We start from the raw sequence: 22,842 nt of genomic DNA on the forward strand, positions 1-22,842 counted from the left end.
CTGTTTAAGATTACATGTCTATATGATTATATATGATTATTTTACGATTATATGTTATTCTATTACGATGTTATATGATTCTATACAAATTATAAATTATTTATTATGATTATATTGACTCAACTATTGATTTCTCTATTTACAAGGCATGTGTGTCTCTCTCAAAAATATTGACGATATGCAGTAGGCCTACTTGTAGATAAGTTACTCGGTCGCCTGCGGCTTCCTTTGAACAGTTACGTATCTACTGTGATCAAATGTAGATCTTTTGCTGTAGCTAAATTATAGTACTAACATACTGTCGTATATTACTTAGTTATAACGCAATAAACATTCTAGAATACATTTACTGTAAAACCTATTTGAACGTTATGGAGCTATATTTTTCAACCCTTCTGTAGTAGCAGTCCAATAGAGGGGCGGTCAAATAAAGCTGGCATTCAATTAGTGGTTTTACAGTATTTCATTATTAATTATTATTACTCTTCTATAGGTATTTCCTTGTTACAAATCTGAAATATTATAGGTTGTATATAATATATTTCAGTAATATATTATAGCAGTGTACTACTATATTATGGCAATGTACTAGCTATTTTTAAAGAAGATTGTAGTCCTTCATCATGCATATGGCGAGCTAGTCGTAATATTAGATAACACGCGCCATTTTGGTCAGCGATTTGAACCCTCGAGTTGCGAAGTCTATCAGAGGAAAACTCTGGTCAACCCATAGTTGATAACTAACCATCAATCGGTCAATAATAGCCAATTCGTCAAAAGCAAAGCGATAGCAGAGCAAAGGCAAGTCTAATTAGCCAAAGCAAACATGCCTTCTTCCTTCTATTTATTCTAGTCTAGTAGATTAACAATTTAACAGGGGTTTTTATATCCGTAATCAACAGAAAATGTTGTGACAAGCTGGCAGCTATGGAGATAAGTGGTGATAGACTGACAGCGATCAACAGTCTGAATGTTAAATTCTTAATTTGTCATTATGAGGATTATGAGCTTTCCTTAGACCAGATGATATTTGTTTGTCCTCTAAAACACAGATCTATGCGTATGCACTCTGAAATCCGAGTGAGAGTCAAAACAACAACTGCAAAAAAACACAATAAAACATAAAGTTGATATGAAAGAATGTGATTCTCGCAACATTTGGCATCTTCAAACACCAGTTTGACCAATGTTGTTATAAAATAATCTCACACATGTGCAGTACATGTTAGCCTAAAACCCATGAATGCTAGTTATCATCCATGGAATGGTGTAAAGGGTAAGAATAAACAGAGTGGCGCAGCGACGGAAGTCTAACCGCTGAAGATAGACTTGTCAACATACGAGGTGGTGTCACAGCGAGACCTGAAGTTCCTCAACTCTGAGAAGCATGTGATAAGATTGCGAGCTATTAGGCAGGGGTCATTCAGTGCAAAGGGCAGGGCACCCACAACGCATCTCCCGTGGATGCAAGCATGGTTAAACAGTTTCCACCAATCCTCTCTCGGTTCCCTTTCTGGTTAGATCTCATACCTCCATGGTAGAAAAAGCAAGCCACACATTCCGACACGTTGCACAAAGTTGCGTTTGCAGCATGCGTCCCCGAGTCTGAGTTCCCTATAATAATTTAACCTTTTTAATTTTTATTTAGCATAGATAATGTTCCCTTGCTATTTGCTAAAAACTAAAGGAACTCAGCCGTTCTTTTAAAAACCAATAAAGAGTAACCTTGATGGCTTAAATCCATTGTATTTTTTGCATAGTAATGATGTACCAACCATTGCTAAGAGACCATCTAGACAGAATCCAAACGTTCTGAGACACTATTAAATTAAACTGATTCGTCCAGTGAACAGCCTTAAAACGACAGCAGCAGATAAAAATGTGACTTTGGGATTTAACGTTAAACAAGTGCATACGAATATATTGGACCGGAAGGAAACGGATTGCTTCTCTACAGATAATGCTTGCAAAGAATATTAAGTTTTGTTCAATACTTGTAATATATTCCAGCCATGTCCATATCCAGGGCTGGTTAGCTCAATGCATTTCTAAGGCATGGAGTCTCCCTACTGACCAAATGCGACAGCAAATAACATAGGCGGCTGTTTCTGACAATCCTTTTCTTTCTTGAGGAGCCGGGTTGGCTGGAGATGAGCATCAAATCAATACTCTAGTCCTCATCTATGCAGCGATATTCAGTTGATACGCTGAGAATGCAATCACAGCATTCGTTAGCATAAAGATAATAATACAAACAAGGTTGCTGCCACAACTTGATAGAATGGTGTATTAGTACTGATTTGTGGATTTGTATTTCTTAACATAAATCTATTTAAAGCTATGCAAGATTATATAACATTTTTAATTATTTAATGTAATTAACTTTTGCTTGAATTTAACAACGATATACGGAGGCCATTGATCAGGGCGGGAGGCCTCTATATAATTGGGCTGTTTTAAACTCTGCTCAAGCGAGTGAATAAAAGTTGAACAGGAAATTATTCTCAATAGAGACATCAAAATATTTAATAACGTCGTTAGATATGTTTCAATGTTATGCAAAAAAGAATATATTTTCTGCACTGACCAATTGCACTTAAACTCTATATCATGGTTGTAATTGCTCTATGGACCTCTGGAGACGTTAATGAGTTGATGTTTCATATCCTTTAAACCGAGCATATCGTATAAATAGATATACCCTGACAGTGGAACTAATTGCGTTATAAAATTAATTGTACAAATTATCTCCCATCGTCGAACTTGGAAACATCAGACCTGCCACTAGATATGCCTGAGTGCAGCATAAACTACACACTACTGCGCACGATTTGGCCTCTTTCATGATTGACTACGTTGGCATGTCTTTGCTGATTGGTTTAAAAGGATCCGTCCAAGAATATTAGCCCAGTATATCGGTAGGTTGCAGGCGAGACTCTTACACAGTGTGATCATTAGATCAACATCACTTCCAGCAGCGAGAGGGAAGAAGGCTATCTCAAATTCACTTCAAGGTATGCTAGAATCGAGTCCTCTCAGTTATCAAGTGCACCCGACTCGGTTATCAAAATTTCTAAACTGCAGAAGTTTTATTCTATAGCAAAGTAGGCCTATGCCATTCAGTTAAGTTAGTTGGCTATAGCAAACATACCTGCTTAGTTAAGTTTAGAAATAATTAAAAATAATTTGGACCATGTATTTATTAAATTCCTTCTGGTGAACAAGTGCTGTAGCGGGTAGAGGGAAGCAAGATTGCTCTTTAGTGTAATTAATTGGCGTGTTTTTATCTAATTAAATGGATTGATTAACAAACTCCGTGATATGATTTATTTTTCACATTTGATTAATCGCCATAGACTTCACATTTACCAAACAATATGTTATAGTTAAGGCTAAGAGAACATGTTTTTACTTGGCTATAAAAATGGTTAAATTAACTATGATTAGAAGAAAAATATTTCAAAATACTTTCATTTAAAAAACTTGAAAAAGCAATAGACATCTTAGTATTATCACATCACAATCACTCACTTTTCTCTGCACTAACTTTACTCGTGTCACTAAGATCATCCATAGCATCCCTAGCATCTACAGCACCCATAGCACTTGTAAAGGCTCTGACTACGCTGACTTCACGGTGCCATATCGCCAGCACAGCACCCATAGCATCTAGAGCACCCATAGCACCTGTAAAGATGCAGGCGTCACAGTGCCATATCACCAACAATACTTTATCTCAGCATGCATGGTTAAGTTAATTGCAGTCAGTCAAACTTTCACAAATGGCAGGAACTATATATACAACATTAGCAGCAAATATAAAAAATAATTGCATTTACAGTTGCGATTAGCTTTGCTGGAATAATATGGTTGTTATAAGTGCACATTAATGGCATACCACGAACCTTGTCAGGTTGCAGCAGGTGGATGCCGAGCTCCGGACGCTTTATCATTTTGCTGCTTAGCTCATCATCCTATCAGCTCACAGCAGTATTAGCTAGCAGTTTGTGGCTGGAATTAATACCCACAAGGGCCATATCAAAGAATAACAAACCATATATACCTTATTCATTTGGGCCGGCGAGTGTTTGCAGGTGGATAGATTCTTGAGCTTTACACACAGTGAGGGGGCTCTTACTCAGGTTCAACCATTTGAGTCTCTACTCACATCTCTTAAAGTTATCCCTAATAATGAAAATAATATATAAACACGCGAATAAGATTATTTTGAACAAAATTAATTTTTAGAGATAACAATAATATTAATAATAATACTCGAAAAACGTGGGTGTGTTCAACAGGCAGAAATCATCCCTGTTCGAAAGGTGTCACATCATCCACCAAGTGCTGCCGGTAAGAGTTAGTGCTCTGACCTAATACTATTTTATTCAACCTAAGGTTATTTTCATAAAATAGTAATACTATAACAATAGCAAACAGTAGCTTAAGAATATATCAATTCTCGAGTGACTTTTGACAAAGCGATTTTGTGAAGATAAAAACACCCATGTCATTGGTGATACTGGAACAGGCAGTGTTTAAAACAGGTGTGTTTAACACAGACATGCTGATGCCTTCATTGTGTGGCCCCTTAGCAAGAAAAATTCTGTTTTTTTTTGTACCTTCATGAAGGCGTTATTGAAACTTTCTTATTCTTGGTTTTTACTGAAAATGAAGATATGTTTCTTTTAGGAATGTGGTCAAATATCTTTTATACCATGGGGGTTATTGGGGTTAATGCCAATGGCTGCTGCTATTTGCTGATGCTTTCCTGGTTTCCTATTAGTTCTCTCAGGTCAAGATAGTTGTGAAAGGTCTAGGAATAGTTGGGGTGGAGTATCAACGTACCTGAATATCATCTTGTGAAATTCTTAGCTCGAGAATCACTCAACTATAGCAAATGGCTTGTTTTTCCTAACGTCGGTTAGGGAGAGGTGAATACTTTTGGTTTCTTTTGTTACCTCAATTGCATTCATGAATCCTTTTACTAGCCAGTAGCCTCGTAGTCATTTCTTAATAACCCATCATTCAAAGGGAAAACAAGCATCTGTCAAAAGCTGGCAAGGGCCATCAATGAAATACGAGTTATTGCAATGGTTAAAGATAAACCTCAAAACCATCTGGAAAAAAGGTAGCCAAGGCGCATTTTGTGGACGTTTGTGACATCAGCTCAAAACAAGCCATAGAACCTAAGACTTTTTTTCATGTACCCACAATCTCGGTTAATTTTGATGTATTTATTTCTAATGTTTTGTTGCAGCACAACCGTAGTATTTTATTTCTATATCTTAATATACATGCATATAACAATCCTATTTATATGAGCCAAACAAAGAGAAAATGGTAAATTTACATGTGGAGTTTGGAGCATAAATTATTTTTACTGGTGATTAGTCGGGTGCCATGATCAGTATAGGACAGAGAGTATATGCCTAGTAGGGGCATGTTTACTAACTGAACCAGGACAGTCCTATCTAGCCAAAGGCATTGTCAAATGAATGACATATGCACAGTGTCATCTTACAACTAGCAGCCTCATTGTTATACAATGCATGAGATGAGATAGGAGGCGTGGACAAGAGGGTATGGCAACAGATCAGCCGCTCTTCTTTCCTCTCTCATCTCTCCATCTACACCTAAACTAGGTGCTTTGGAGATACTTTTGTGTAAAACACTCGAGGCCTTTGACGTAAGATTGCCTCGAGGCCTGTTATTATAACAAAACTCTCCATACTGCGTTTCAAACTAATAATAGGCCAACGGCCGTGAGTTGTCACTTGGGCGCCACATTGTTATTTATGCCTTAAGAGTGTCCGTTCGTCATTGTTACGTTACATATAGAATGTTAGCAACTGTGCAAAGAGCTGCAAAATAAAACTTGCCAAGGCACCCAAACTCTTTTCACAGACGAATTGTAGATCTTTATAGATCTACTCGCTGGTGTTCGCTCTATTTGGCAGAACCTGCAAGTCAGCAACCGAGTGCAAAACCAAGTGCTGAGTTCATTTTGATTGATCACTCTAGAACAGAGAGTTCACCTCAAAATGTACTTGTTTTTTGAAAAAGGCACTGGCCTCTTTTACAATTCTAATATTGTTGTATTTGCTTGCGGGCTCGCTCGCCATATCCAGGGCTAACTTTTGTATAAAGAGCTGACACGTGGCCATTATTTGTTGAAAGTATCCGCGTATCAGCGAAAAACTGCACTCATTCTGAACTCATATTGCTAACTGAAACTGAGATATCATGTAGACAGACTGTATCGTACAGATTCTGATGTGCAATTTGCATGCAATTTCCTGCGATTTTCCATGGAAATTGCGAAAATACTCTTTCCCTGAAATGAGCTGAAGCTAAAATTTAAATGCACTTACTTTTGAAATTTATTGTGGCGGATTTTTGTCAATCCGAATATTATACAGTAATAATATATACAATATATTATAACTGCATATATTAGTATTGCATAATAAATATTATGCACTAAATTTAGCAGTTTTTGTTGTAATTCAGAATACCTTTGTTATGTTTTATGGTAATCTAACATGTCACTTTGTTCGGTTATTCCTTAGCATCCATTTCTTTATGAAAGATGACACCCGTCCCGCAATGGCGTTGTTAGTCAGTCCTTTTCCCAGGTCCTATTTTCATCTTTTTTATTAACATGTTTTACTTGAATTAACTTGACTTTTAAATATTTTTCAGGAGTTTTTGTTTCACATTTATTTTTTGTTCTATACGCAACAGACGGAGGTGCTTTGGTGTATTCAGTTAAAACTGAAGCATCTCTGTAACCAAGCATAGAGATGAAGATAGTATAGTCAGTATAGAGATAAACATACAATTAGAATTTCTAATGAAAGAAAATAATATGCATTTGCTAGGAGCATATCTACTTACAAGCGGTGCTTGTTTTTAGAGCCTCCTCATTTATGCGGCTAAAATTAATCAACAACAAAAATACACCCGGCATGGCTGGTGTAAACAGGTAAACAGCCAGTGTGGGTCCTTTGTGTTAGCTAGCAGTATTGTCAGTGCGCACGACAAGTTGGCTCAAAAGAATAGGTGCACTATGTCAAAAACCACTCTAGCATATCTGATGTATCTGACGAGGAGTCGTCTCTTCTATTATTTAAAGTACAGATGGATTCTCCTAAATGTTCAGAGTAATATAAGCTCTGTTTATGCTTATGTTTATGCTTGAAAAACATTGAGAACACTACATATTTATGCATTTTAAAACACATTTTTGGCGATAAATGTGGAATTTCTGATAGGAAGTTGTGAAGTTTTTCTTCGAATTTAAACTGTTTGAATATAATTTGTAATTGGTACTGAACAAAAATAAATGCATTATTCAAAAAATTTTTTTGTATAAAATGAGCAATATTTGAACACATTGTTGCAATAACAATCAACTGAAAATATTATATTCTATACAATTAACGAATAACAAACACAGCAGACTGATGATGTGACATTTATATGACCTTCAGGAATCAAATGCGTAGATCTTTGCATAGAATAAGTTCATTTTACTAACATCTAATTATTGAAGGTTTTATTGAAATTTAGGCAGATAACCATATTATAAACTCAAGTAAGAAAACTTACAAAGACCAGCTCATGGTAGTTGGCCGATCTTTAGACAAAGATCTATAGATGGTTTCTGGTTTTATGATCTACCACAACACTAGCCATTCATGCAAGACATATGTTTAGCTTGTTTGCAGCCAACTGAAAACAGTATAAACAAGTTTTTCATTACAGGTTTCTTGCAGAAGGCCTTACACCTCTGACTAGAGAAGAACACTGAGTCTTATCTATACAACTGCCTGATGACAGCCGAAATATCAACGCGACAGGAAGTTAAACTACATTCTGTTCCACAAGAAACGAGCAACATAAATTCTCCAGTAATCATGGGCATGGGAGAGAAAAAGACATACACATTAACGTACTTTGACATTAGAGGTCGAGCTGAGCCAATCAGACTCTTGTTTGCTCTCGCGGGCGTTACGTACAACGACAGGAGAATCGATGTCAATGAGTGGATGGAAATGAAATCTAGTGAGTCCAGATAGATTATGTATTAGCCAATGAGGTCACACACTACTACTACAGGTTGCAGAGATGTATGACCTCTCATGCCCTTGTCATGAATTATTTAGCAAAATAGTTGTATACTCGCTTTTACTCTGGTAGGACTTGTAGAAATTCAATTTATTTTATTTGGTACTGAAGTTCATCGTAAGAAGTTTACGTAATTGCGTTTAAAGCAAACTTCAAAGTGTGCGTACCATTCGCATTTCGTTTTACCGCTATGCCCTGCAAAGTAGTAGCTATATAATTGGGAGACACAACCTTACCGGGTTTGTGTATCAACGTAAACCAAACTTGTGAAATGTTAATACATAAAAGAATTAAATTAAGTTGAAGTAAATGAAAATGATGACCTAGCTCAAAGCTTTTAATGCTGACCTATAGTCAGTCTTTATTAATCAGTAAAATCTAACCTGACAACAGTGTTAAAAAAAAGCAGAAAAAAATAAAAAAGGAGAAAAAAGCAGCGTTTGTGGTTTCTTGTATCACTTTCATTTTTATTGCTACTGCTGTATTTAGGCATAAAACGGTCACTCTTATTACTCCATTATAGCCGCTTCATGTGACAAAATCAAATTTTTTTACCAGTGAGCCAAATTAATATATTAGTATATATATCATTTTACAATAACAAAAAGGTAAAGAAAATTTTGAAAGGTTAGTCAAAGATTCTGGCTCCATCTCAGTTTACTTTTGAATAAGATTAGTTGAGATTGACACAAGGAACTCCAGAATATACAGTCTCGCATTTTAAGATAATTGTAAGTAAATAATGTAAGTAAGTAATGTAGGTAGTAAGTAGTGACAGAAAGTAAAGGGAAGAATGTGTTTGCGCATTAGTAACTTAGTAACTTGCAGCATAAGCCAATAAAATTTACCAGTGATAAGAGAGAAGCACATTTTTACTTCTCATCTAGTATTGTTACGGACAAGCGAAGGTTTTCATGAATAAAACTGACTGAATGATGTTACAAGTAAATTATAAATACATTTGATAACCAACGATACCTGCTATAACTGGCCTATTGACTTTATTATATTGTTTTAGCAAGCCCAGATGAATTACTGACAAGTCTTGCGAGTGCTTCTTTTTCAACTCACAAGTTGCTGCTTTTGTTATAGCAGACAAATTCAAATCGTAACATTACCTATTATTAAAATTAGTTTTTGATCTGCAGCGTGTGCCAAAGTCTTTCTCAGGTTTGAAAATATAATTTTAATTATTTATGTTTGTCAGACTGGTTATGTGCAATAATTTAAAAAGCATTTTAAAAGCTATTTTGTTTTTATTATATCAGTGTCCTTATGTGTCTGTGTCAATGATTGTGCCATTGTCACAGATTTTAACCCTTTAAACCCTGGCGCCGGTATTCAGGTATTGTGTAGGGTGTGACAGAAACCCTAATGGCCGAAATATCGACTTTCACATGGCTCTGTTTACAAATGCCCTTTTTAAGTAACAGCTTAAACCAATCAAATTAATTCTTGTACAGGGCATTAGACCAGAAATTTCACTACCATTTTTAACCGTTTTCAAATATCTCTATCTACTTCCTTCGTCATAATAACAATTTTTATTGGAACGATATCGCGAAAAAACTCGTTTGTTGGTAGGTCATGGATGATTGTGATGCAAATTAAGAATTATAACATACTAACTATAATTCTCCAGATTGTTTCAAGTCATAAAACGACGATGAACATGTGCTCGATGGATATGATACTACTATAAAGATTTTTACAAGTTTTTTAAGTCGTACAAATGTTGATGGTTTCAGCCCGAATAACTGTGAAACACTTTTTTTCTATTTGGTGACATTTGTTGGCGAACGTTTTTACTAGTCTTTTACTAAATATAATTTTATTATGAGCACATTTAGATATATTTAATAAAAGTATAAAAACTTCGGATCATTGGACAAATTGCCCAGGATTACCGACATGCATTGACAAGGATGGCCAGGGTTCAAAGGGTTAAGTGTTTATATACAGGTGTGATAGAATTTATTTAAATAAAATAAAAACTTATATTATTTTGAATGATTTCATTTGCCAATGTCAACTCATATTATATAAAAAAAGTTTGAGAAACAATGTTATTTATTAGTGTGTTTTGATTATTGATTGTGCCTGGTTTGATATAAAAATTATGTCCAGTTTTAGCCTGGTAAACATATATATATGTTACGTTATATATAAAATATATATATATTTATATAAACATACATATTATATGTATAATATATCATGGTATCCTTTCATATTATATATAATATGTGTTTTACTATTAGCACTAATATGGTGCATATATATATATGCAAACACCATTAAGATATATTAATGCTATTATACATAACATTAGCTATTCAACACATACCTTGTTTTGTTTTTGGTCACTAAGGTTAAGGTGTAGTCAAATATTTACTATCCCACCAATATAGTTATATAACAAGAACTGTGTGAGAGCAGCTGTAAGCCTCTTGCAAACTACTTGGTGTTCTAACTAGGGTCAATTTGTTGTGTGAGCTGAAACAGCAGCTCTCGTCTTTAATCCGGTTGGTTACGTTGCCGTTATCTTTCTCGTTGCTCAGCCACTCCTTTCGGACAATTACCAATACTTGAGATATCGGGAGGCGGATTTAAGAGCCCGCAGAAGCTCAACCAGTCCCACTCAATAATGCGACATCTGGCCAGAGAATTTGGTAAGTTCACAGACCACCAACAGCTAGACACATTGAAAAATAATCTCTATTAATTTCTCATCTCTCACTCCATATTATTGTTTGGTAATCTAAAAGGCAAATGATGCTTTACAACTGTAATAACTTTGGCAAGCAGCACTCAACCAAATATAACAAAATGGCAAATTATAAAATTATTTGAAAAACTGCCGTTTTACATTAGTAATGACTTGTTTTTACGGCAGCAGTTAGACTTTGGAGGTGCAAATAACTTTATTGGCAACAATAGAGTTGTCCTGAACGCATTAACCTAGTTTTATAGCTTGAATCACCAAATGCTCTTTATATCATTTTGAAGCATTTCAGCTGAAATTTTTGAAAAAAAAAATAAAAAATAGAAAATGGCTTCATGTTGGCTAGCCAACAACTAGTAGAAAGTTTGATGGAAAGTTGATAGCAACTAGGGCAGTCTACCGAGTTGTCCTCTGACCCCTTTGTTATCGTCTTTTACCTCCCACACGCTATCCCATTAGTAGTCGGTGTATTTACCAAGATTTTTTGTTTTCAAACCTTGTTTAATTTTAAGTTTGTCGCTTGAAAAACTAAAAAATTAAACGAGGTTTAAAAACAAGAAATCTCAGTAGAGACTTAGGACTAGTAGTGGTATAAGCTGTTGGATGAAAGACGATAACAAAGGGGTCAGAGTAAGACAGGGTGGACTATCCTAGCTTTCATCAACTATTTGGACAGCTCAGTAAACACATACGGGAGTGAGTTTGCGAGTGAGTTTGCTGGTTGATTGATGCACGCATCATCTCTCAACCGGTGTGAGTAAACTATGCCAATATTAGTAGCGGATCCAGTCGAGCTGTTTTCGGCAATCAGTGTGCCTGTCCTCTCTCGCTAGAAGTCTCCTGGCTAAAGTTATAATATTTGTATTACGATACTTATCACTCTCGCTATCAAAATTTTAATTTGGAGGTTACATAACTGGTTGGAGCCAACCGCAAACTGTAATTGGTACTGTCAGTATTATAGACATCCAGCTCTCAATATCTCTTAATAGATCGCACTTTGGACAATAACAGCATTCTGAAGTTATTAACCCGTTGATTTGTAATTTAGATTTCAAAAGATTAATATAATTCAATCTTATGAGCTAAACAGAATTTGCTACGGGTGGATTATTTTCCTCCCTTAATGCTTGGGCTAATTAAGCAATCAAAAAAATGACTTCTAGGAGTTAGTGACTTTAGCTCAGACAATATCTACAAAGACCAATTAGTAACTGGCATTTGAACCGGAGAGGATCAAAGACAACTTCCGATTGTTGTAAATGTATACTGTTGCGGGTTTGACTGATGAGAGACTCTGTGAATAGAAGATTGATACAGGTGTTCGCTAAATACAGACAGCGACCTTTAAACCTAACTCTTAAGCTCGTTCTAATGCATTTCCGACTCTCTCTTCCGACTATCAGAAACAAAATACTTTTATTAAACTAACTAGCATATGTTATGAATTGTTTGATTCGATGGAGAAGGTAGGATTTGTTGAAGAACCTTTAATTTTCTCATCTAGTTGCACGAACCAAAACTGTTAACCAACTTATGTTCTTGACAATAATCGTAGGTGTCTACCGATCATAACGGCAATGACTAACAACATTTGCACATGTTGGTAGTAGCAATTTCACTTTCTTGCCTTGTCATTTTTTTCAAAACCGTGAAGGCGTGCAAGGTAATCGTTATCCCATTCCAGTATTAATCTCTAGAAAGCCAGGTGTTTGTCATTTCTGAATGACACATTTTGGCCTCTTGGCATTCATATACGGAATCTGTGAACACCCGAAGATAGATTAGCCGATGATCTCTGGCTAGTAGATGATGGTAATTTAGTTACAAACTCAGGAGAGACTTTCCGGGATGGTTTTGACACCATTGTAAAATATTTTCTTAAAATCATAGTTTCGTTAGTTGCTATTGACACTCTAAACAGGCAAACCAGTCAGAAGATAAACGAAAGTTTCACCTGACAATTCCAAGAATTTCTGACATTAGTATGTCAACTAGTGTCCTTTTTCCACTTTTATAACAAATCACAGAAACTGTTCTGTGACAGTTGTAGTAAATCGTGGGCCAATCATGGTATCTACCTGCAAGTATCGCTTACTGAAAAACAGAAAAGAGTGAATATTGAGATTAAACTGTTTAACAACAAAAAATCTTGGAAGTGTAAACCTGGGATTTTGCTAAGAATTTGGTTCATTATTTCATGGCTGTTTTCGGGTATATTGTTATTTAACCAAAAGGTTGTCTTGCTTTGAAAGTTTAAAAACTTGGCTTTTTATGTAGGTGTAAAGGTACGGCTACGTGTAATGATTTTATCATTGGTTCTGACCGACATCACGAAATGCACGTAAAACACAATTATTCGGCCAAAATCACGAAACGCTTTTAATTGTCTAAACAATTTATTAGCGAGCCCTATTCTAGCAGCTTTCACAATTTATATAGGCCTAGTCCAAAACACATAACGTGACACATAAGAAATTACTAACGTGATTTGCCATAGTAAATACTATGCAACTGACTTGATTGCGCTAAAGATGGCAACTCTTTTTACAACGGAACTTTTGCTGGTAAAATTGTTTTATTACAAAAGAAACCATTTTTAGCCATGCTGTCTGAACGATAAAGAACCAACAAGAGCACAATCAAGTCAGTTGCATCGTATTTACTGTAGCAAATTGCGTTAGTATTTTTCTTGCATGTCATGTTTTTGTTTTTGTTTTGGACTATATAAATTGAGAAAGCTGCTAGAATCATGCTCGCTAATAACTTGTTTAGCCAATTAAAAGCGTTTCGTCGACGATTTCGGTGTGCCTGCACAGCTTTGACAGTTCTGCGAATTTTGGCCTAATAATTTTGTGTTTTTCGTTCGTTTCATGAATTCAGCCAGAACCAACGACAAAATTGTTACGTGTGGTCATACCTTAACCTTAATCGGAATAAGACCGCATTAATTTTTAATAAAAATGTCCGCATGATGACAAAAATTTCACATGGCATCTGACGTTGAAGTATGTGAGAAACTAGAGACTAATATTTGGTAAATTATGAAGCCTTCTATTCTTGTATGAGCCGAACTTATTCTATCAATTTTTTTTTCAGTTTAAAAATTTGAGCTCTTAAAAATCAATAAAACCTGATGCAAAATTTATTTTGGAAGCTTTTAACAAACCATCTCATACCTTGCAAACTGTGAAAAGGTTTGAACCAATTAAATTACAATGATTCCTGGCAAACAAAGCCTAAAGAACAATAAAGAATGGTTTTGCAGTGGTGGATTTGCAGTGGTGGTTTTGCAGTGGTGGATTTGCAATGGTGGATTTGAGGTGGGAGCTGCTCTTGCCCTAAGCGCTATTAGTTTAGAGCAAAAGTATAGAGACAGATATTTTCCTACTGAAATGTTTCCTTTTGATCTTGCATAGTTTTTCTGTTTCGAAAAATGATGTTTTGTAAATGTAAGCTGTACAAAAACCTAACATACCAGGAAGTTTTTTTATGATATTTATGTGAGTTGACATCATTTGCTGATATACATGTATTAGTTAATGACCAGGTCATGCGGTTAAGTTTTTAACTCTCGGTTGGTTACTGAAGTGTGAAAACCAAAATGTGCAGATGGTTGTTTGTTTGTGGCTTTCACTAGGTCTAATTAAAGGGATGATTACGTTGCGATAAAACGATTCCAAGCATAGAGCAAAGAATCTCGATATGGGCATATGGGCCCTCATTGCACCTTACTTTTTTATCATTTTGTTATGTTATGATTTAATGTAAATAAAACAAACAAAGAAGAAGAAAGGTTCGCTCACAAAAAACCTAAAGTGACAAGGTTGGTGAATAAATACAGCTAGTGTCAAGTGCGTTGTCAGCTAATTTGCGCTTAGCACCACAAACACACGCAACCGTCTAGTATGGTGGCAGTCTAGTATGATGGGAGACTCATAGTAAAAATTGGAGTCTGTTCAGACGTTATTGACATCTTTCTGACAGTACTTGGTCATCATCGTCTTCCCTCTTCATCTATCAGACTTGATCAGACTGCACCGAGACTGACAGTGACACGTCTTCTGCAATATAAACAATTGTCGCAAAGAGATATTTCAAAACAACAAGAACCCGGCTAGTCAATGTTTGATATATAGGGGTGATTTCAGATTCCACGTGGGTAGAGGGCATAGCCTGTACACGTTAGGCTTTGGATTCTAATTGTATAACCACAGCTTTATGGAAATTGACTGGAATACATAAGGGTACACAATCACTATGTTTCCATGACGCAAATTTGACCCAATCGCAAATTTGAGCCAATCCGCAAGTTAGCTGAGACATGGAAACAGCATTGATCCGCAAGCTTTGCGATTCGCAAAAATTTATCGAATCCATCCTGCTTGTGAATTATAGAAACAGCAGTTGCGAATTATACGCATTAAAATACCGCGCCAGCTATTCAATTTAAAACCTTTTCAATGCTTCCGTCGCCCTTTCTTGATCCAGTTTCATTTGTTTGCGTCGCTAACACATGCGTCGCTAACTGCGTCACTAATACTTAACTTATAGTGTACAATTCTTAACCTTTTTTCAACAAAGCGCCGGAGTCAATCCGCATCATACGAACGTCCATAAAAACACTTAATTCACACAGTAACACAACCTGCACACAACTTCAAACCAGCATGATGCGCTTCATGCGTGTCATGGAAACATAGTGAATAACCAAATTAGTCAGGGTCTATTGACACTGGATATGAGTATGGCAGGGGGATGTCTCACTTAGGGCCGCAGTCTAAAAACTTTATATTTCAACCTTTTTAGGCTCTGATAACTCAACGCTTGTCTTATTCCAGAGTCATTCGAGGGTCATCAATAGGGTCAGTCGCATATCACTGCAACCAGCATTGTATTTTTTTGGGGCTGTCCATTATCCTTTTTTTAGAACATCAGTTTTACACCTGGTGCAACAAAAGATATAAAGAAATGTATTCTATGTTGTGTCTGCCATAAAAACAAAAACCTCCAAGAATGCGCTACGAATTAATATCATCTACCTACCCCAAGATAGATATCTCATTTATCTTTTACGATAAAAAAACTTTCATGTGCTATTCAAAAAGCTTTTCTTTCAAAAATTTTCACCTGTGTTCTCTAGTGTACGGGGAGGGGGGGATGGTATCCAAAAGCATTTTAAATCACTCAGCATTCATCTAGGAACGGTCTTTTCTCATTTTTATCACTTCAGTACAATGACTATTAGTACCTTCCTATTTATTTCTCTCCTAGCCAGATAGATAATTTGATTACTCAGCTGAGGGGAGAAAGTTGGTGCTAATAGTTTTCCGAGCTACATTAGATGGATTTAAGATAAACTTGTGGCCATTAGGTGAAGGTCTATTTAGGCAACGTCTCATTTGTACCAAGACTACAATAGAGTCTTCGGACTGCATTCTTGTCATACCATCCCCAGTAAAATATGAGCCTAGGATGTCACTAGCTTCTACAGCCATTAATCAGCAATTAGCCCGACCCCCTTATGCCCTTTCATGTCGTTGTGGATGGTAGATGCACTAGCGGTAAGATGAAAATGACTAAAAGATAAATGAAGGCGAGCCAGTGCGGATGGCTTCAGATTCTCAAGTAATTGGCTACCGTGCCCTTTGCTACCTCAACAAATACTTTATACATTTAGGGTCATTAATAATTAGATCCGCAATAAATTTATGTCGACATAATGAACACATGTAGCCCTAGAGCCTTACCCGTAGCGAGTTATTCAATTAACTCCGGACGTAGTAAATAAACTGACTATTGCATGATTGGGGCTGATTGGTATGAGGTTGTGGTATCCATTGTTTCTAATCAGCCATCTCGTGTGTGATGGTTTCGTACATGCCTTCACACAGATGATAATGGCGCTGCCTTTGTCGTTTGCCAAGGTCAGCGCTGTTTCCTAGTGCAAATTCATTTAAAAAAACCATATTTATTTACTTCGTGCATCTGCAATTAGGACATTAGGAATTAAGGAGCGTGTACTAGCATGACCCTAGGTCGTGTAATTTAGTCAGGTTCTGAGGCTAAAGCAGGTCTCGCTGTACCCTAAATTAGCAGTGTCGCGAAATGGGCTAAACAAGGCTAAAATTCTCAAGTTTGTGTATCCAGTCAAGTGAGTAGAAGTTTACTATGTGTCTTGAATTGTTTATTAGGGGTTCACCGAGTACATGAAGCAGTATATTGTACTTGTGTTTGCAAATTACTGCATGTGTTCTAATCTTAATACTGTAGCAAGACACAACATCGACAGTCGTGAAAATGCATCTGCCTTTAGTGTCGTCCAACACTCCAATAATGTATGTTATTTCATTTACTGCCACTCTATCTACTGTATAAACGGATTTGAAGGAGTACTCGTTACCTAGCCAGAAAAAACTGTTATTTCGTTTGCCGACTTCAATAGCGTGAGTTCGACCATAAGTAAAAGGTTTGACTCAATCGCCGTAATGTCTCTGAAAATGGTCGTGACTTTGTACAGCGGAAACTTATTTGCCCTGCTAAGCATCTATAGAAATGAGCAAACCTATATCTATTGCCAAGTCCCTTGACATAACACCAAGTTTTGGCAAGGAAACGCTATTGTACCCACACTAATAGCTTTATCTTTCCAACAATGCTTTACAGCATTTTTATATTCTTTTTTTGTGTGGCATTTTATAGGTCTAGATGGCCGAAGTTCGATGGAGAAGACGAAGGTAGACATTATCTCCGAGACGATGAGAGAGAGTATTGAACCGATTGCTCAAATATTTAATGAAACAGATGAAGGTGTCAAGGTTGGTGCAAAACTTATACAGAAGTTTCTAGTCTCTACTAAAACAGGCCTAATGTGGCAGCAACCTAATGCGGCAGCAACATTATGTAATGTTTTGTAAAAGAAAGAGTTTGACAGGCAGCCTTGTCTTATTTCTCAGCCGAACTAAAAACTATCAACATTGGTGGTTTCCATGCTTCATACACAATGTTAATATAAAAATAACATTAATAACAAATATAATATACAAATGATAACAAATATAGGACTACAACAAACCTTGTTCCTCTAACTTTGAAAAGACATTATTCATACTTTGAACCCTGGCTGTCCTTATCAATGTGTGTCAGTATTCCTGGACTGACACATAGGAAATTTAGAAATTTTTGTTAAATATATCCAAATATGCTTATAATCCAATAATATTTGGTAAACACTGGTAAAAAGGTTCAACAACACAAAGCAAATGTCACCAAATATATATAGACAGTTGTTTCACAGTTCTTCGGGCTAAAACCATAAAAATTCCCACGATTCTAACAACTTTTAAAAATCTTCAAAGTAGAATCATCAGTTTAGAACACAATCGTCATCGTTTTATGACTCAAAATTATCTGCAAAATTATAAGTAGTATCATAAAATTCTTTACATGCATTATAATCATCTAGCACATACTAACAAACGAGCAGCACCAAGTTTTTTGCGAGTGAAATGTGAAAATTGAAAATTGCAAAAATTTGCGAGTGAAAATTTTGCCAATTTTTTGCAAGTTTATTGTCCCAGTGAAATTGCTATTATAGCGAAGGAAGTAGCTAAAGATATTTATAAATGGTTAAACATAAAAATAAGATTTCTAGTCTAATGCCTTGTGCAAAAAGAAACCTTAGAATGCCTTAGAAACAGCTTTTGTATACAGAGCTACGTAGATGCTGTTATACCGGCCGTTAAGGTTTCTGACACACCCTAAGCAATGCCGGAATACCGGCCGTCATGGTTCAAAGGGTTAAAAATGCTACCTTTATATTTTAAAATCCTACTTTAGATTTGTGAAGTGAACCAAAGTGAACCTTTTAGCATATGGTTACATAGAGAAAACAACTCCTTTAATTTTTACCGTTACGAAAAGCCTTACAATCCGACGAAGTAAAATATGACAGTCATATCAAGCCAGTAAACAATATTAGCGACAAGAACATGTCAGACGCTGCAATAAGCCATTACTGCCACCTTGACTAGCATATAAATAGACCTATTAGCTTGAAGTACCATAAGGTTGTGCCGTATCTTGTTTCTCAAGGACATTCAGCTGCCATCATCATCATTCAGTGTCTACTTTACCGTATCAAGCAAACATTGCTTATATCAGTAAATGCAAGCTGTCACACGTTGTAAGAGTCCCCAGATAGTAAAGGAATTCGCTCCCTGAATTAACATTACTTTATCACTTCTAGCACTAAGTATGATCATTTGTCTTTAGTGGCCATCTTGTTTGCGTGGATAGGGCGCTAGTGAAATTTTAAGCAAATCTTTAATCACCTGGGAAGAACATCAAACAGTGAAGTTAACTTTTACAAACTCATTGGACATTAGAGAACGCTTTTATGAGTTCGTAATGAAGCTTGGACTAAGAAAAGGTGCCGTGAATGAGCCAGTATTTGATAAGAGAGACGATCGCTCCTTAGAGAAAGCGATAAAGTAACATCACGTTTGACAAATGTACATTAATCTTGTCAAAAATCTTATTTTATTTATTATGATCATTAAATAATGTTCACATTTTGATATTCACAGGACAAAGTCATGTCCAGATACCGCGAGGACCTTCTGCCAAGATTTCTCGACTACCTTACTGATAATCTGAATGAGGAATGGTTTCTTGATCAGGTGAGAATTTAAAAGCAGAGAAAACAAGTCTGTTTGGCTTCTAATTTAACTTGTAGGTTTTCTAATGCAACATTTTAGTAAGAGAATTATCTATTTTAGTAAGAGAATTATCTATTTTAGTAAGAGAATTATTTATTTTAGTAAGAGAATTATCTATTTTAGTAAGAAGATTATCTATTTTTTAGCTTTTTCCATCAGGCTGAATCAGCATGAGTTCTTAAATTCTAAAAGATTTAATTTTTTGAGAAAAGTTATTGTAATATCTCATTCACAAAAAATTCTTTTACTCACCTATATTATAGCTTAGTTGAAATACTGAAACCACATCTATATTTGCTGTTTGTTTGGCTTTCCCTTAAAAGTGATCTCTTCAACATTTCTACGATCAGGCAGGGAAGAAGAATTTAGAACGCATTGTAATTTTCAAATAAAAAATGAAATTAGGTTAACTTAACTAAATTTGCTTGTACAGTCTTTGAATCTCGGAATTTGTTTTACCAACAATTTGTAACCAGTTATTGGCACAGAGAGAAAATAACTCCCTCAAAGACTCTTTATATTTTTATATCAACAGTACGGCTTAGACGTGAAGTCGAGCTTTTAAGTGAAGCATGTTTTTAAATATAAACTAGGGAAGGTAATGTTTAAGGCTACAGCATGCATTTCACTCTTGGGTTCTGTATAAATAAAGGCATTATCTTGTGATATCGAAGGCTCTTATCTACGATGTGCCAGGTTATGCAAACATTATTTTGTGAACTAAAGCTTCCAGCTGCGAGCAATTAAACATCACATTTAGCCTTTGTATCGCAGAAAAAGGTTGATAAGCACATACACGTACATTAGCGATGCTATTTTCTCTCTCGATGTAATTTCCTACGCGCGGGTTTTTGAAAACAAGCCAAAATTCATTTTTACCCAGATGTCTCTTAAGCTTCCCATTGGCTGATCGTAGTCTATTCTAAAACATTTTTTGTTATTTGTAGATCAGCCTGGCAGATATCCTTATATATGTGGCATTGGAAAATATGACGATGTTCTTGCCTGACCTCCTAGATGGCAAATCGTACTGGAAGCTACGAGACTGGCGAACAAGATTTGAATCGCATTCAAAAATTGCCGAATGGCTGGCAAATCGGCCAATCACCTCTCGCTGAACTCACTCTTTAGCGCTATCTTTCTTTTTGGGGTTGGGAGTGCCGAGGCCACATTTTTACGACACGTTTTTCCTTCATGCTGGTTTCAGTATTTATTATGTTTCTGAGGGGAACTGGAAGACTTGCCGACAATGTATAGCGTAGCTTGTGTACGAGTGAACTGTTCATCAGAGATTAAACCAGTCTACCTCAGCACGACTACCACCAGTAACACAGGCTATAACTGAACTTCCTGTAGCGGTTTCCTACATGCCTTATTAATATCTGTTATTTAACGGATTCAGTTGTGACAATATTTAAGTGATTTTATTAGTTCATGACAAGTTTGTTATCAGATTCTTGTTAGACAATTTGGCAATGCTTCTTAGCGAATTGACCAATACTTGATTCTAAATTTTATGTCCATTGTACTTGAAAGTAATTCAAGGCATTTATTAATATCTGATGAATGGGAGTATGAATGAGCGTTCTTGCGGCGCAATCTGTTGTATTTTTAAACAAACCAATGAAATATAAGATTTTTGTATTGGTATTATATCAAAGTTATTGCCAGAGCTTGTCCTTTACTGTATGCAAATATCAATGCATGCCATATTTTTCTACTTCTTAAATACATATTGTGAATGAATGCAGATCATATCTAAAACAAACAAAAAAATATTCCAATATGTTTCCTTCAGAGCATAATGTAAAGGTTAAAGACAATTGAAATATGACAGAAACCATAGCCTCAGGTCTGGTCGTAGCTTCAGGTCTGGTTGTCAAAGCAGAACTCAAACCATCTGCCTAGCTGATCATAATATGCACAAAGACAAAATTTACAACCATTGGATGAATGCCTAAGCAAACTGATGCAATTTCAGGTCAAGGTCAACATGACTATCTAATCAGCTTTTTGTTACCTATTGTAGAAATATCTAACGGAATAACAAATATCTAACAACAACAAAAATGTTTTTCGTCTAAAACCGGACATATGCGTACAACAGTGTTTTGTTCTGCCAATAATTTTGTTTTCCTCCATATGTCCATTCTTTTTCTCCTGACAAATATTTTGCATGACAGCTGCGCATGCTTCATACTTTAAAAGTCAAATTATAAATAGATAAACATGTAACAAATCAGACATGTACCAGACCTCACCAAAGCGTTGGTCAAAAAGAACAGATTTTGTGTCTATTGTGACAATGCATCCTCTTATTTTATTCATATCCTGGAATAGTATGCTACAGAAATGGGCCAATAGAGTTAAAATTCTTTAACAATTTGAATATTTAATTATACTTCTCATAACCACTGATTTGTGCATCTCGAGTTTGAGAGTTCATGACCTCGGTTCAACGGCAGCATTTCTCTAACATTTGTAACATCAAGCAGGGTTCAATGTAGAATAATTAGGTACCATTTTATCTGAGAATTTGAAGAAAACTGAAAACTGCGAACTAACTCTTAGTTACTGATATAGATTTTCAAGTTTGGTCTAGTTTTTCATACTACTAAGCGCTACTTTAGAAAACTGCTCTACAATGTCAATGCAGCTGGGTGTTTCCAACAGTCCTTAAAGGTTGACATGCAACAAAATTCACATGACAGTTATTTGGTATCAAAAGATTCACCATGTCTTTCTCTGCTGTGTTGTAGGTGCAAAATATGTGGCAAAGTGATTACAAACTCTTAGAAGCTCAAAAACGAACATTAATCACAGCCATCACAAAGACGCCATAGATAAGAATCCCTTTTCAAAACGGTTGAAATGGGACATAGTTGAACACGATAGCTTCTGTTTACACTTTTATGCAACCTCATTCGTCAAAATATTTTCACAAATATACTTCACGCATTCAATAAAACCATGTCTATTGTCCTTACGCGTCTATTTTATCATCATTGTAATGCTGTCACTTTGAGCAGTGATATCTCAAAACCTGCTGTAAAAATTTGTTTAATTTTTTAACCTTAGTTCGAAGGAGTACGTATCACTGTCTGATAATCATGACGAGCCTGTTGGTCACCTGTGATAATCGAAAAGTGCTGCAAAAATTATTTGCAAAGTATTGGGTCACATGATCAGATTACGACTTGACGATTGAATAATGCCGAAACAAAACTGTAAAGTAGCAAGCATCTATATTCGATACGGGGTCTT

General features: G+C 35.8%; 1 protein-coding gene across 2 annotated transcripts; it reads left to right on the top strand.

The window, feature by feature from the left end:
* The first annotated feature begins 2,917 nt into the window (after positions 1 to 2,917).
* LOC137406005 (S-crystallin SL11-like) lies at positions 2,918 to 21,328 on the top strand. 2 transcript variants are annotated; one of them, XM_068092505.1, is made up of 6 exons: positions 2,918 to 3,014; positions 7,782 to 8,070; positions 10,695 to 10,805; positions 17,561 to 17,676; positions 19,447 to 19,539; positions 20,526 to 21,328. In XM_068092505.1, the coding sequence occupies exons 2-6, from the start codon at positions 7,839 to 7,841 to the stop codon at positions 20,694 to 20,696; spliced, it is 723 nt and encodes a 240-aa protein (XP_067948606.1). In that variant the 5' UTR covers positions 2,918 to 3,014; positions 7,782 to 7,838; the 3' UTR covers positions 20,697 to 21,328. The 2 variants fall into 2 exon arrangements, with proteins under 2 accessions (XP_067948606.1, XP_067948604.1); XM_068092503.1 differs by having other exon boundaries at positions 2,919 to 3,014; positions 7,771 to 8,070.
* Positions 21,329 to 22,842: the final 1,514 nt, after the last annotated feature.

Source organism: Watersipora subatra, chromosome 10, assembly GCF_963576615.1.
Source record: "Watersipora subatra chromosome 10, tzWatSuba1.1, whole genome shotgun sequence".
Taxonomy (NCBI): Eukaryota; Metazoa; Bryozoa; class Gymnolaemata; order Cheilostomatida; family Watersiporidae; genus Watersipora; species Watersipora subatra.